Source organism: Macaca nemestrina, chromosome 20 (genome assembly GCF_043159975.1).
Source record: "Macaca nemestrina isolate mMacNem1 chromosome 20, mMacNem.hap1, whole genome shotgun sequence".
Lineage (NCBI taxonomy): Eukaryota > Metazoa > Chordata > Mammalia > Primates > Cercopithecidae > Macaca > Macaca nemestrina.
This window is the reverse complement of record NC_092144.1, coordinates 54,413,463-54,425,841: the sequence shown is the minus strand read 5'-3', so window position 1 is coordinate 54,425,841 and position 12,379 is coordinate 54,413,463. Positions and strand designations below refer to the sequence as shown.

The 12,379-nt window shown below is 42.3% G+C and overlaps 1 protein-coding gene across 9 annotated transcripts in view; it reads right to left on the bottom strand.

The window, feature by feature from the left end:
• The window catches only part of LOC105463821 (zinc finger protein 227), a 41,986-nt gene that overhangs the window by 29,485 nt on the left and 122 nt on the right, over positions 1-12,379 (bottom strand). For 3 of the 9 annotated variants that reach the window (XR_011617620.1, XR_011617619.1, XM_071087070.1), the window contains exons 2-5: positions 11,727-11,885; positions 6,827-6,888; positions 2,917-3,043; positions 1,334-1,417 (exon numbers count right to left, since the gene is read on the bottom strand). Coding sequence is in view for 7 of the 9 variants with exons in the window: in XM_071087070.1 (XP_070943171.1) it covers positions 1,334-1,417; positions 2,917-3,043; positions 6,827-6,886 (271 nt within the window). In the remaining 2 variants the exon portion in view is untranslated. Of the gene's footprint in view, positions 1-1,333; positions 1,418-2,855; positions 3,044-6,826; positions 6,889-11,726; positions 11,886-12,201; positions 12,367-12,379 lie in introns of those variants that run through there. The other 6 variants (XM_071087072.1, XM_071087074.1, XM_071087071.1 and 3 more) reach the window with 6 other exon arrangements.

The window sequence follows — 12,379 nt, the reverse complement described above, 5'->3', positions numbered from 1 at the left end:
CACTTCAGCTTCCCATGTAGCCAGGATTACAGATGTGCACCACCATACCCAGCCTACTTTTAATTTTTAAGTAAGTAGACCTGAGGAATATGCGAATTAAAGAGAAAGCAAAGAGGAGAGAAATGAAAGGTAAGGGGATAGAAAATGGAAAGAAGATGGTATTTTAAATTAAAATGGTAAATTTAAACATACAAGACCTCTCTAATGATACAACATTTGAGCAATGACTTGAGTGCAATAAGTAAGGTGCTGGGGAGACTCTCCACCAAGGCAACGAGGAGAGCTAGTTAGAAGCCATGGAACAGAAGGGAACTTGGTAGGTTTAACAAATACTCCAAGGGTGGCCAGCATGGCTGAGATGATCTAAGCAAAGGGAAAGGAATGGGAGATCAAAAAGAAACTTGGTGGCCGGGCGCGGTGGCTCAAGCCTGTAATCCCAGCACTTTGGGAGGCCGAGGCGGGCGGATCACGAGGTCAGGAGATCGAGACCATCCTGGCTAACACGGTGAAACCCCGTCTCTACTAAAAATACAAAAAAACTAGCCGGGCGCGGTGGCGGGCGCCTGTAGTCCCAGCTACTCGGGAGGCTGAGGCAGGAGAATGGCGTAAACCCGGGAGGCGTAGCTTGCAGTGAGCTGAGATCCGGCCACTGCACTCCAGCCTGGGTGACAGAGCAAGACTCCGTCTCAAAAAAAAAAAAAAAAGAAACTTGGTGAAATCTGACCAGGAAGGGTCTTGCAGTTCAGTACAAGGACTTTGAGTGAAATGGGAAGGTTGTGAAGGCTTCTGAGCAGAGGAATGACATAATCGAATGTGTTCTTTAAAGAACCATTCTGGGCCAGGTGTGGCAGCTCACATCTATAATCCCAGCAGTTTGGGAGGCTGAGGTGGGAAGAATGCTTGAGTCCAGGAGTTTGAGACCAGCCTGGGCAACACAGCAAGACCTCATCTCTACAAAAAATAAAAAATTAGCCAGGTGTCATGATATACACCTATAGTCCTAACTACTTAGGAGGCTGAGGCAGGAGAACCGCTTGAAATCAGGAGGTTGAGGCAGCAGTGAGCTACAGTCACGCTGCTGCACTCCAGCTTGGGTGACAGGGTGAGACCCTGTCTCAAAAAATAAAGATATTTAAAAAAATAACCACTCTGGCTACCATTTAGAAAATAAACTGTAGGAGCACAAGGGAGGAGGTGGGGAGACCAGCATGGAAGCTGTTGTTATAATCCAGGTGAAAGATGACCACATTCGGACCAGGGAGGTAATGGACATGGTAAGATGCAGACTAACCAGTACCTGAAAGAACAGTAGGGTTCTCACCAGAATACCTACTTCTTTGGGTTTCTGTTTCCATCATCCAAAGCTTTTCTTCTGCTTCCAATTGGGATACCATATCTGGTTGGAAGGGAAGATGCCCTATGAAAATGTAGATTTATATGTATTTAAGATGAACACACAACTAAAACACATTTTTGTCTGAACCATATAAGTCTCACAACCTCTAGAGTGATATTTTATTACTTATTTTATTTATTTATTTTTTATTTTGAGACAGAGTCTCACTCCATCGCCCAAGCTAAAGTGCAGTGACACAATCTCGGCTCACGGCAACCTCTGCCTTCAGGGTTCAAGCAATTCTCCTGCCTCAACCTCCTGAGTAGTTGGGATTACAGGCACCTGCCACCATGCCCGGCCAATTTTAGCATTTTTAGTAGAGATAGGGTTTCACCATGTTAGCCAGGCTGGTCTCGAACTCCTGACCTCAAGTGCTCCACCCATCCTGGCCTCCCATATTGCTGCAATTAAAGGCATAAGCCGGCCGGGCGCGGTGGCTCAAGCCTGTAATCCCAGCACTTTGGGAGGCCGAGACGGGCGGATCACGAGGTCAGGAGATCGAGACCATCCTGGCGAACACAGTGAAACCCCGTCTCTACTAAGAAATACAAAAAACTAGCCGGGCGAGGTGGCGGGCGCCTGTAGTCCCAGCTACTCTGGAGGCTGAGGCCGGAGAATGGCGTGAACCCGGGAGGCGGAGCTTGCAGTGAGCTGAGATCCGGCCACTGCACTCCAGCCTGGGCTACAGAGCGAGACTCCGTCTCAAAAAAAAAAAAAACAAAAAAAAAAAGGCATAAGCCACCATGCCCGACCTCTAGAGTGATTTATTTTAAGATGTTTTTAGATCATGAACTATAATAAGAAATTTAGGTTGTGGCCCAGTTCATATACATATATGTGTGTGTGTGTGTGTATATATATATATATCAAGTTATACTTAGCCAATGTCTGTTTTCATCACGTTTGCAACACTATATCTCACACCATTCACTGAAAATTGTCACAGTTTTTGATGCAATGTGAGCAGTTCCTGATAAGGAACTCTGATATTTTCTATCCTTATCTGTTTTATTTCACTGAAAAAAAAAAAGCCAATATAATGTACTAAGTTAATGTATTGATGGGTTTCATTTGAAAGACAAGGTGTTTGAAAGATAAAGCATAGAAGCTAAATTGTCCATTTACGGTTCATTTAAAACAGGGTTTTGCAACTGCGGCACTACTATTTTGGACTGGTCAATTCTCTCTTGGGAGCACTGTAGGAGATTTAGCAGAATTCCTGGCTACTACCCACAAGATGCCAACAGCACCCCTCCATCAGTTGTAACAACCATTTCCAGACATTGCTAAATATCTTCTGGGGGCGAAATCACCTGTGGGTGAGAACCAGCAATTTAAAAGGACAGAATTTTGCCTGAACAGAAAGACCAGAAAAACCTATGCTGTTTTCCCAGAGATTAGAAAACCTTTCGTCTTTAAGAGCAAGGAACCGTTTTAAAAGATTCAAACCCTTGAACACCTGAGAGCAAAGAGATTCTCAAGGGAGCTGAAATTCAGGGTCAGACAGTGCCTGTCCTCACCCACTGCAACCAGGTTCTTGAAGTTCTCCACCATGACATCTCGGTACAGCTTCCTCTGGGTAAGATCCAGCAGTCGCAGTTCCTCCCTGGAGAAGACTACAGCCACATCCTTGAATGTCACAGCCTCCTACAACATCAAACAGATGTAACCTCAATCTTACAACTAACCTCTACTGGAAGAAGGGTGGCATCAAGAAGGAAAAGAGCACCACAAAAAAACTGTTACAGATTCCAAGAGATCTGTCAATTTTCAGTTGTGACACTTTTCCCTCTCTCACTATCTCCTACGCCCGTCCCCACAAAGCCTGGACTTTATCAGTGTTTTTTGTTTTTTTTCTTTTTTGAGATGGAATCTCACTCTGTCACCAATGCTGGAGTGCAGTGGTGCGATCTCTGCTCACTGCAACCTCCGCCTCCTGGGTTCAAGAGATTCTCCTGCCTTAGCCTCCCAAGTAGCTGGGATTACAGGCGTCCACCACCATGCCCAGCTAATTTTTGTATTTCTTTAGTAGAGACGAGGTTTCACCATGTTGGCCAGGCTGGTTTCAAACTCCTGACCTCCAATGTTCTGCCCGCCTCGGCCTCCCAAAGTGCTGTGATTACAGGTGTGAGCCACCCCACCTAGCCCTATCATTGTTTTTAATGTTTGCAAAGCTCACAGGCCTTCAGCAACCCCCAGGATGGGTATATAGCTCTCTTGGCCTCCCAAAGTGCTGTGATTACAGGTGTGAGCCACCCCACCTATCCCTATCATTGTTTTTAATGTTTGCAAAGCTCACAGGCCTTCAGCAACCCCCAGGACGGGTATATAGCTCTTCCTGTGCTTTCAAGGCACATGTCACATCCACCTACTACAGGATGCACAGCTGCTTAAAGCACTGGCTCTGGAGTCTGGCCAGGTTCAAATTTCAAGGTTTTGCCTTTTACTAGTTATAGGACCTTGGGCAAATTCCTTAATCTCTCACTAACTCAATTTCCTCTTCTTTATCATTGTATCTAAATTATAAGGTGTATGAGCCTGACACAGAAGGATCACTTCAGCCCACGAGTTTCAGGCTGCAGTGAGCCATGATTGTGCCACTGCACTTCAGCCTGTCTCACTTTTTAAAAATAAATACATTTTCAGGCTAGGCGCAGTGGCTCACACCTGTAATGTCAGCACTTTGGGAGGCCAAGGTGGGCAAATCACTTGAGGCCAGGAGTTTGAGACCAGCCGGGCCAAGATGCTGAAACCCCATCTCTACTAAAAATACAAAAACATTAGCCAGGCATGGTGATGTGCATCTGTAATCCCAGCTACTCAGGAGGCTGAGGCAGGAAAATCACTTGAACCTGGGAGGCGGGGGTTGCAATGAGCCAAGATGGCGCCACCGCACTCCAGCATGGATGACAGGGGTGAGACAGTGTCTTAAAAAAAATAAATGTTTAAAATTAAAATAAACAGATCATAAAGTGTTTGAAAGGATGAGATGAATGAATATATGTAAAGCACTTAGAAGTGCCTGGCACACCATACATGCTCAATAAATTCAAACAACGAATATCTTTATGATCTCTTTTGTCCCATTTTGTGACTACATACAATAGTATTCCTTGGAACTGATGATTTATCTTTAACCAATCCAAATAAAGTACAATTAATTACAGATTTTTACTCTAACCAATACTGCAAAGATCCTTTTACAGAGATCATGGTCAAGAAGAAGGAACTGCAAAGTCACAGAATATTTACTTTAAAAATTTTAGAAGTGTAATGGAAGATTTTCCTCTCCAAAGGTTTTCCCAGTTCACTTTTCATGCAACAGTATAAGCATTCCTGAATCTCTAGACCCTGGCTAAATAGGACTCAGTTCCTTTTTCTAAAAAGGTCATTGACAATGTAAGTAAAACCAATATATAAATAGAAAGCTATTTTATTAACATTTTCACAGATTTATTACTGACCATCTTTTTTTTCATAAATTTCTTTTCTTTATGACACTCCTACTCATTTCTTTTGCTCATATTCCAGTTGGAATTTTCTCTATATTACTAATCTTAACAGGAATTTTAGCTATTAAACCTTTACCTAATGTTTACGTATATGCCACCGGTTTGCTGCCTGATAGCTTTTGCTGTAGGGAAATTTAAAACATTTATATAAAAACTGTGCTTGAGTATCTACGTTCATGGAATGACTAAGAGACAAAACTAGAGAAGAGATAGGCATTGAGATGGAAACTGGATGAGGGGCATTGCTGGGGTCTGTCCTCCAAAAGGTAACATCAGGGTCAGCTGCACTGGTTCACGCCTATAATCCTAGCACTTTGGGAGGCCAAAGTGGGTGGATCACCTGAGGTCAGGAGTTCGAGACCAGCCTGGCCAACGTGGTGAAACCCCGTCTCTAATAAAAACACAAAAATTAGCCAGGCATGGTGGTACATGCCTGTAAGCCCAGCTACTTGGGAGGCTGAGGCAGGAGAATCACTTGAACCTGGGAAACAGAGGTTGCAGTGAGCTGAGAACATGCCGTTGCTCTCCTGCCTGGGTAGCAAGAATGAAACTCTGTCTCAAAAGAATAAAAAGGTAACATCAGGTACTTCTATGATATGCGCTCATGTCTGTGAATGGAAAACTCTTTTGTTCTGTCTACCTTTATATGAAAATAGAATGCCAGATATTCCTAATAGTTGGAAGCTTCAGTGTCCAATGAGTCAGCTACCTGGGAAATTTGGGGCAGCCATAAAATGTTCCCATAACCTGTTTCTTCCTATTTAAACTGCAGATAAATCATCTCCATCCTCACATCTGAAAAATGCAATGACAGACAGAAAGGGCTGGCAAGACATCTAAGTACTACTAGACCCGAAACTTACGTACATGTAGTTACTTTGATGAAATAAATTCATACAAGAAATAAATGAGTGATAAAAACATAAACAGGAAAAAACATATAGCTCTTCTCTGAAAGCATCTAATGAAATTACACCATGTCATTCTTTAGATGTTCTGTTTACAAAACACCTGAGGGAACCAACATGAAACTGAGACATGAACCTCTTCAATGCAGAGTTCCTAAAACTTTAAGGACAAATAATATTGAATTCCATCAGAATTTCTTTTGATGGAATTGTTTTTATGTGTAGGAAAAAAAAGTCACTGGATTTACTTTAAAGTAGTAAAATTCTTAAAATATCTGAAAGGCTAAATAAGGAATAGTTTTTTTTGTTGTTTTTTAAGGGCACTGCAATTCAATGGCATATGATGTAATCACATACAATGCAGGTGATGCAATTAAGTGGAAAATACACACTTGAAAATTACCCAAGTATTGCAAAATGTTTATGAAAAAGGAACATGGGAAAATGAAAAAAGCTAGTTCATAAGCAGGATAGTACTGTAGATTATTTTTGATTAAAGCTTCTATTATTGGCCGGGCACGGTGGCTCAAGCCTGTAATCCCAGCACTTTGGGAGGCCGAGACGGGCAGATCACGAGGTCAGGAGATCGAGACCATCCTGGCTAACACGGTGAAACCCCGTCTCTACTAAAAAAATACAAAAATCTAGCCGGGCGAGGTGGCGGGCGCCTGTAGTCCCAGCTGCTCGGGAGGCTGAGGCAGGAGAATGGCGTAAACCCGGGAGGCGGAGCTTGCAGTGAGCTGAGATCCGGCCACTGCAGTCCAGCCTGGGCAACAGAGCAAGACTCCGTCTCAAAAAAAAAAAAAAAAAGCTTCTATTATTTTTTCAAACACTGTTTTGTAAATTAGTAAAGGTGATAAACTGAAACAAACAAAACACATACATGTTAGCATACAACATGCCCTGAAGATCTGTTTTCCACTAAACTTTCCAAGAAAGAGAAAAAATAAATCTCTAATCTTTGAGAAATAAATCACACCTTAAAAGACAGTAAGGAATCCTTTACTTACCTGAAACTTGGTCATTTTCTCCTGCTCCTTCTGGGGAAGGTCATAGTCCTGAGATGGCATAACTGGGGAAGACCAAAGACACCATGAGACACAAGCCTGCTGTTAGCCCAGGTGGACATATAAGGAAATTACAGAAATAGCCCTACTTCAAACAGGTATAGCCACATACAGCTTGGTAAGCAGAACATGGACTGTATTCCAGCTACAAAAAGGCATGATAGTTCAGGGCCATTGGGCAGTGAACAGTCTGCACAAACGCAGCATCCCTGCTACAAGGATATCTGATGGCAGAGACAGGAGGAAACAAGAGGCAGTGTAACAACATGAGGGCTCTCAAGTCAAGTATCTGGGTTTAATTCCTAGAAATGATACTTACCAGCTGTGTAACCTTGGGGATATTAAAAACCCTCTCTGTGCCTCACTTCTGTTATGTATACAATGAGGACATGGTAAGAATCATAAATCGTACCTCCCTCATAGGGTTTTTCCAAGGACTAAATAAGTAGATGGAGAGTTCCAAGAACCAGGAGTCCCTTTCTCTTATAGTTACAAAAAAGCAGATGAGGCCTGGCATGATGGCTCCTGCCTGTAATCCCAGCACTTGAGGAGGCCAAGGAGGGAGGATCACATGAGGTTAGAAGTTTGAGACTAGCCTGGCCAACATGGCAAAACCTCATCTCTACCAAAAATAAAAAATTAGCCAGGCGTGGTGGTGCACGTCTGTAATCCCAGCTACTTGGAAGGCTGAGGCACGAGAATTGCTAGAACCTGGGAGATGGAGGTTATAGTGAGCCAAGATGGCGCCAATGAACTCCAAACTGGACAACAGAGTGAGACTGTCTCAAAAAAAAAAAAAAAAAGCAGATGATACTTTGCATTATACACTTGGCTTGCAAATATTGCTCTCCTATGAAAGTCACCTTTAATTTCTGATAAGCCAAAATCTGACTTAAAATTTCTTTTTATTAATTTGTTGCCCAGCTAGTAATATTTTACTGACACTGATATCAGTTTTCTAAAATGTATCATTCTAGGTCAATTTACTTCATTAAGCCTGGAAACAATCATTGGTAAATCTCTTTTATGTGCACAGAGAAAAACACACAGCAAAGGGAAAGATAAAGATACAAATGAAAAATCAAGAAATATGAAAGATAAATTGAGAGGGTTCCATATTTGTCTAACAGGAATGGGAGAAGAGAATGCAGGATGGAGGGAATGACTGAGAGATCTTAATTTCAAGATACAATTGCTGAGAATTTCACACAATTGATAAAAGATACAAGTTCGCATACAGAAATTCCGAACAGTATAAATAAAAATAAACATACTCCTAAACAAATCACAGTAAAACTCAGGAATTCAAAAGACTAAACAAACATAAAGAACTGGAAACAACAATCACCTTAAAGCTCCTAGAAAGAAAATATAGTTGACCTAAAAGAAATAACAATTGGCTTGACAGAAATAGGGTAACAGAATGGAAATTTAAAACAAATGAATATTACCTCCAAAATAAAGAAATTGTCAACCTGAATTCTATGTTCAACTAAATGATAATTTACATGAGAAAGAAGCAATATTTTAGCTGAAAAAAAAGAAGAAAAATTTGTAACCATGTGAACTCTAAAAGATGGACTGTAAAAAGCAATGGTAAGAAAACATTTGTGAGTATATTGGTAATATAATCTTTGTTTTAAAAAAGCCAAAGAACTATAATGACAAATTTTGAGGGTGGTTATAATAAAAAGTAGACCTATAAAAACCTAGTCTTCTTAAAAAAAAAAAAAAGGTACATCATCTTCTTTTTCTTTCTTTCTTTTTTTTGAGACGGAGTTTTGCTCTTGTCACCCAGGATGGAGTGCAATGGCGTGATCTCAGCTCACTGCAACCTCTGCCTCCCAGGTTCAAGCGATTCTCCCGCCTCAGCCTCCCGAGTAGCTGGGATTACAGGTACACGCCACCACGCCTGGCTAATTTTTGTGTTTTTAGTAGAGACGGGGTTTCACCATGCTGGCCAGGCTGGTCTCAAACTCCTGACTTCATGTGATCCACCTGCCTCAGCCTCCTGGGGTCAAGTGCTGGGATTACAGGCATGAGCCACTGTGCCTGGCCCCATCTTCTTTTAGATTTTTTTTAGTCTCAATATTCTTCAGAATAAGAACACATGCTGATTAAATTTAGTATTTGCTAAGAGAATATTTTTAAAGTTAGAAGAATGACACAAAACCATATAAACCCCAGACCAGTTGAGCACAAATAAAAGGGATAAGTTGAACAAAAAAACACAAGAAAGGAGAACAAAATATACACAGAGATAGTAAAAGCAAATTATCCCAGACTGCACTAAAAAAATATATATATATATATAAATATATTCTAAAAGACACTACAAAAACATAATGACAAAAAGTTTGAAAGAAAAAGACCGAAAAAAGATATAATATACTGAGCAAATAGCAAAATAAAGCTTCAGTTTCAGAGGTCATGGTAAAATATGAAAAAAAAACTGGCCCCAGCTACTCAGGAGGCTGAGGCAGAAGAATCGCTTGAACCCAGGAGGCGGAGGTTGCAGTGAACCAAGATGGGGCCACTGCACTCCAGCCTGGGCAACAGAGCGAGACTCCATTTAAAAAAAAAAAAAAAAAAAACTGAACTGATGTCTGGTATATGCTTTAAGACAACCGTCTGCAGCCTTTTTGGCACCAGGGACCAGTTTCGTGGAAGACAATTTTTCCATGGATGGGGACAGGGGAGATGGTTTGGGGATGAAATGTTCCACCTCAAATCATGAGGCATTAGTTACATTCTCATAAGGAGCGCACAACCTAGATCCCTTGCATATGCAGTCCCTCCTATGAGAATCTAATGCCCCTGCTAATCTGGCAGGAGGCAGATCTCAGGTGGTACCACCCCAATCACCTCCTTCTGTGCCATCAGGTTCCTAACAGGCCACAGGCTAGTACCAGGTCTGCTGCCCAGGGGTTGGGGACTCCTGCTTTAAGACAATCTAGTTTTTTTTTTTTTTTTTTTTTTTTTTTAAAGGAGCGGGGGTGGAAGGAGGTGGAGATAGTCTGCAGCAAATGTTGTGTTGGTTACACGAGATTCACTGCACCACTCATTTGACAGTTGAATATGCTTGAAATTTTTCAGCTGGGCGCAGTGGCTCATGCCTATAATCCCAGCACTTTGGGAGGCCGAAGTGGACGGATCACCTGAGGTCAGGAGGTTGAGATTAGCCTGAGTAACATGGTGAAACCCTGTCTCTAGCAAAAATACAAGAATTAGTTGGGGGTGGTGGCACACACCTGCTATCCCTAAGTTACTCAAGAGGCTGATGCAGGATAATCACTTGAACCTGGGAGGTGGAGGTTGCAGTGAGTTGAGATTGTGCCATTGCACTCCAGCCTGGGCAACAAGAGTGAATCTCCGTATCACAAAAAAAGGGGAGAGGGAGAGGGAGAGGGAGGGGGAGGGGGAGGGGGAGGGGGAGGGGGAGGGGGAGGGGGAGGGGGAGGGGGAGGGGGAGGGGGAGGGGGAGGGGGAGGGGGAGGGGGAGGGGGAGGGGGAGGGGGAGGGGGAGGGGGAGGGGGAGGGGGAGGGGGAGGGGGAGGGGGAGGGGGAGGGGGAGGGGGAGGGGGGAGGGGAGGGGGGGAGGGGGAGGGGGAGGGGGAGGGGGAGGGGGAGGGGGAGGGGGAGGGGGAGAGGGAGGGGGAGAGGGAGAGGGAGAGGGAGAGGGAGAGGAGAGAGAAAAGAAAGAAAAAGAAAGAAAGAAAGAAAGAAAGAAAATTTTCATAATATATTAAGAAAAAAACTACACAGAATACCAAACCTATTTTGAGAAACATCCATATCAAATACTAAAGAGAAACACTATAAAGTGTCAGCAGTTTTATTATAAGTAATTTTTTCTTTATTCTTATGTTTTCTGAATCACTGTCCAATAGAAATATACTGAGACACATACGTAATTTTAAATTTTCTAGCAGTGACATATAAAAAAGGCAAAACAAAAACAAACAAAAATAGGCAAAGTTAATTTTAACAATATATTTTATTTAAGCCATTGAATCCAAAATATTACCATTTTGACAAATAATACAAAAAATTGTCAGTAAGGCATCTTACACTTTTTGCACAAAGTTTTTGAAATCCAGTGTGTATTAGCACATCTCAATTTGAACTAGACACATTTCAAGTGCTCCTAGGGCACACATGGCTTACAGCTACTGGATTGGATAGTGCATCCTATAATGAGCATTCATTACTTCTATAACCAGAATATGACATATTTTGACATGGAATGAAATTAAGTAAGTGAGATGTTGTAAGATTTTTCTAAAAAATTCAAAATTCATCAGTGCAGTTTTTGAGGTCTTCCACAGTAAAATCTATACCTACATTCCCAAGGCTGATTTCCAACGACTCACCTGTAGCCATATGGATTACTATTTAAGATAACTGAAGATGACTATATCATTAAGATCACAGACACTGAAAAAGGAATAGAAAATAAACAACAAAAACCGAAGAAACAAAAACAAACAAAAAAGATCACACACTCTGAAAAGGAATGCTTGGGTTCAATCCCAAATCCACCTCTTACTATCAGTTGAATAACTTCGGGAAAGTATTTAATAACATAAGCTCTGCCTAATTGCCTCATAACATAATAACTAGACCTACTTCATCAATAGCTATGGTCCACAGACGAAAGGCTTAAAATCAAAGTGGTAAGATGTTATTGGTAATACTCATTTCCAAATAGCTTTCCTACCCACTCTCACATTTATTCAACAAATATTTCATCATTTTTCAGTAGTAACTTACTGAGTGAAGGAAACTTGACTAACTGAAAGGGCAGAAAACGGAGCAACAAAGTGCGTTCAAGAGCAGGTACCTGGGGCTATGCTGGGAGAAGCCAAGAAGTCCCTCCTTCCTCCTCTTTGCGAATTAGGAGCCGGTGAATAAAAGGACGCTGTCAGCACGATGGAGTCTCCATCCCGGATAAATGGCAGTAAATATCCCCACGCATTGGAGCCCGAGGACTCAATCCTTCCTTTAAAAAAAAAAAAAAATCAGTAAAAGTTCGGAAAGAGCTCGGTCTCCTGAAGGATACGTCAAGACATAAAGCCCTGACCTTTCTTCTCTCTTCACTGGAGCTTCCAGTAACAAGGGCGCTTGTGAGGTAATCACTGTATAACCAGCACAAGCCAACCCAGTATCTGGTGCCACCACTGTTCTAAGGTTTCACGCGTATTATCTTGTTTAATTCTAATTACAACCCTACCCAGTAACTACTATCTTTACTGCTATTTTAAAGATGAGGAAATAGGAGCGCGGATCATAGTTAACTCGCTGTTTATTATACCCACAGAAGTAGCGGCGCTGCTCGCCAAGTCCAGGAGGAGAGCAAACTTCCACCCTCGGCCTCTCGGCCTCCGCCGCGGCCGCGACCTCTCCATCCTAAGACTGATGGCTGGGGTGCGCCTATTCCCAAGCGGAGGCTGAAAAGGTTCAAGAGGGGTCGTGGTGGGTGACGGGTTGACTCAC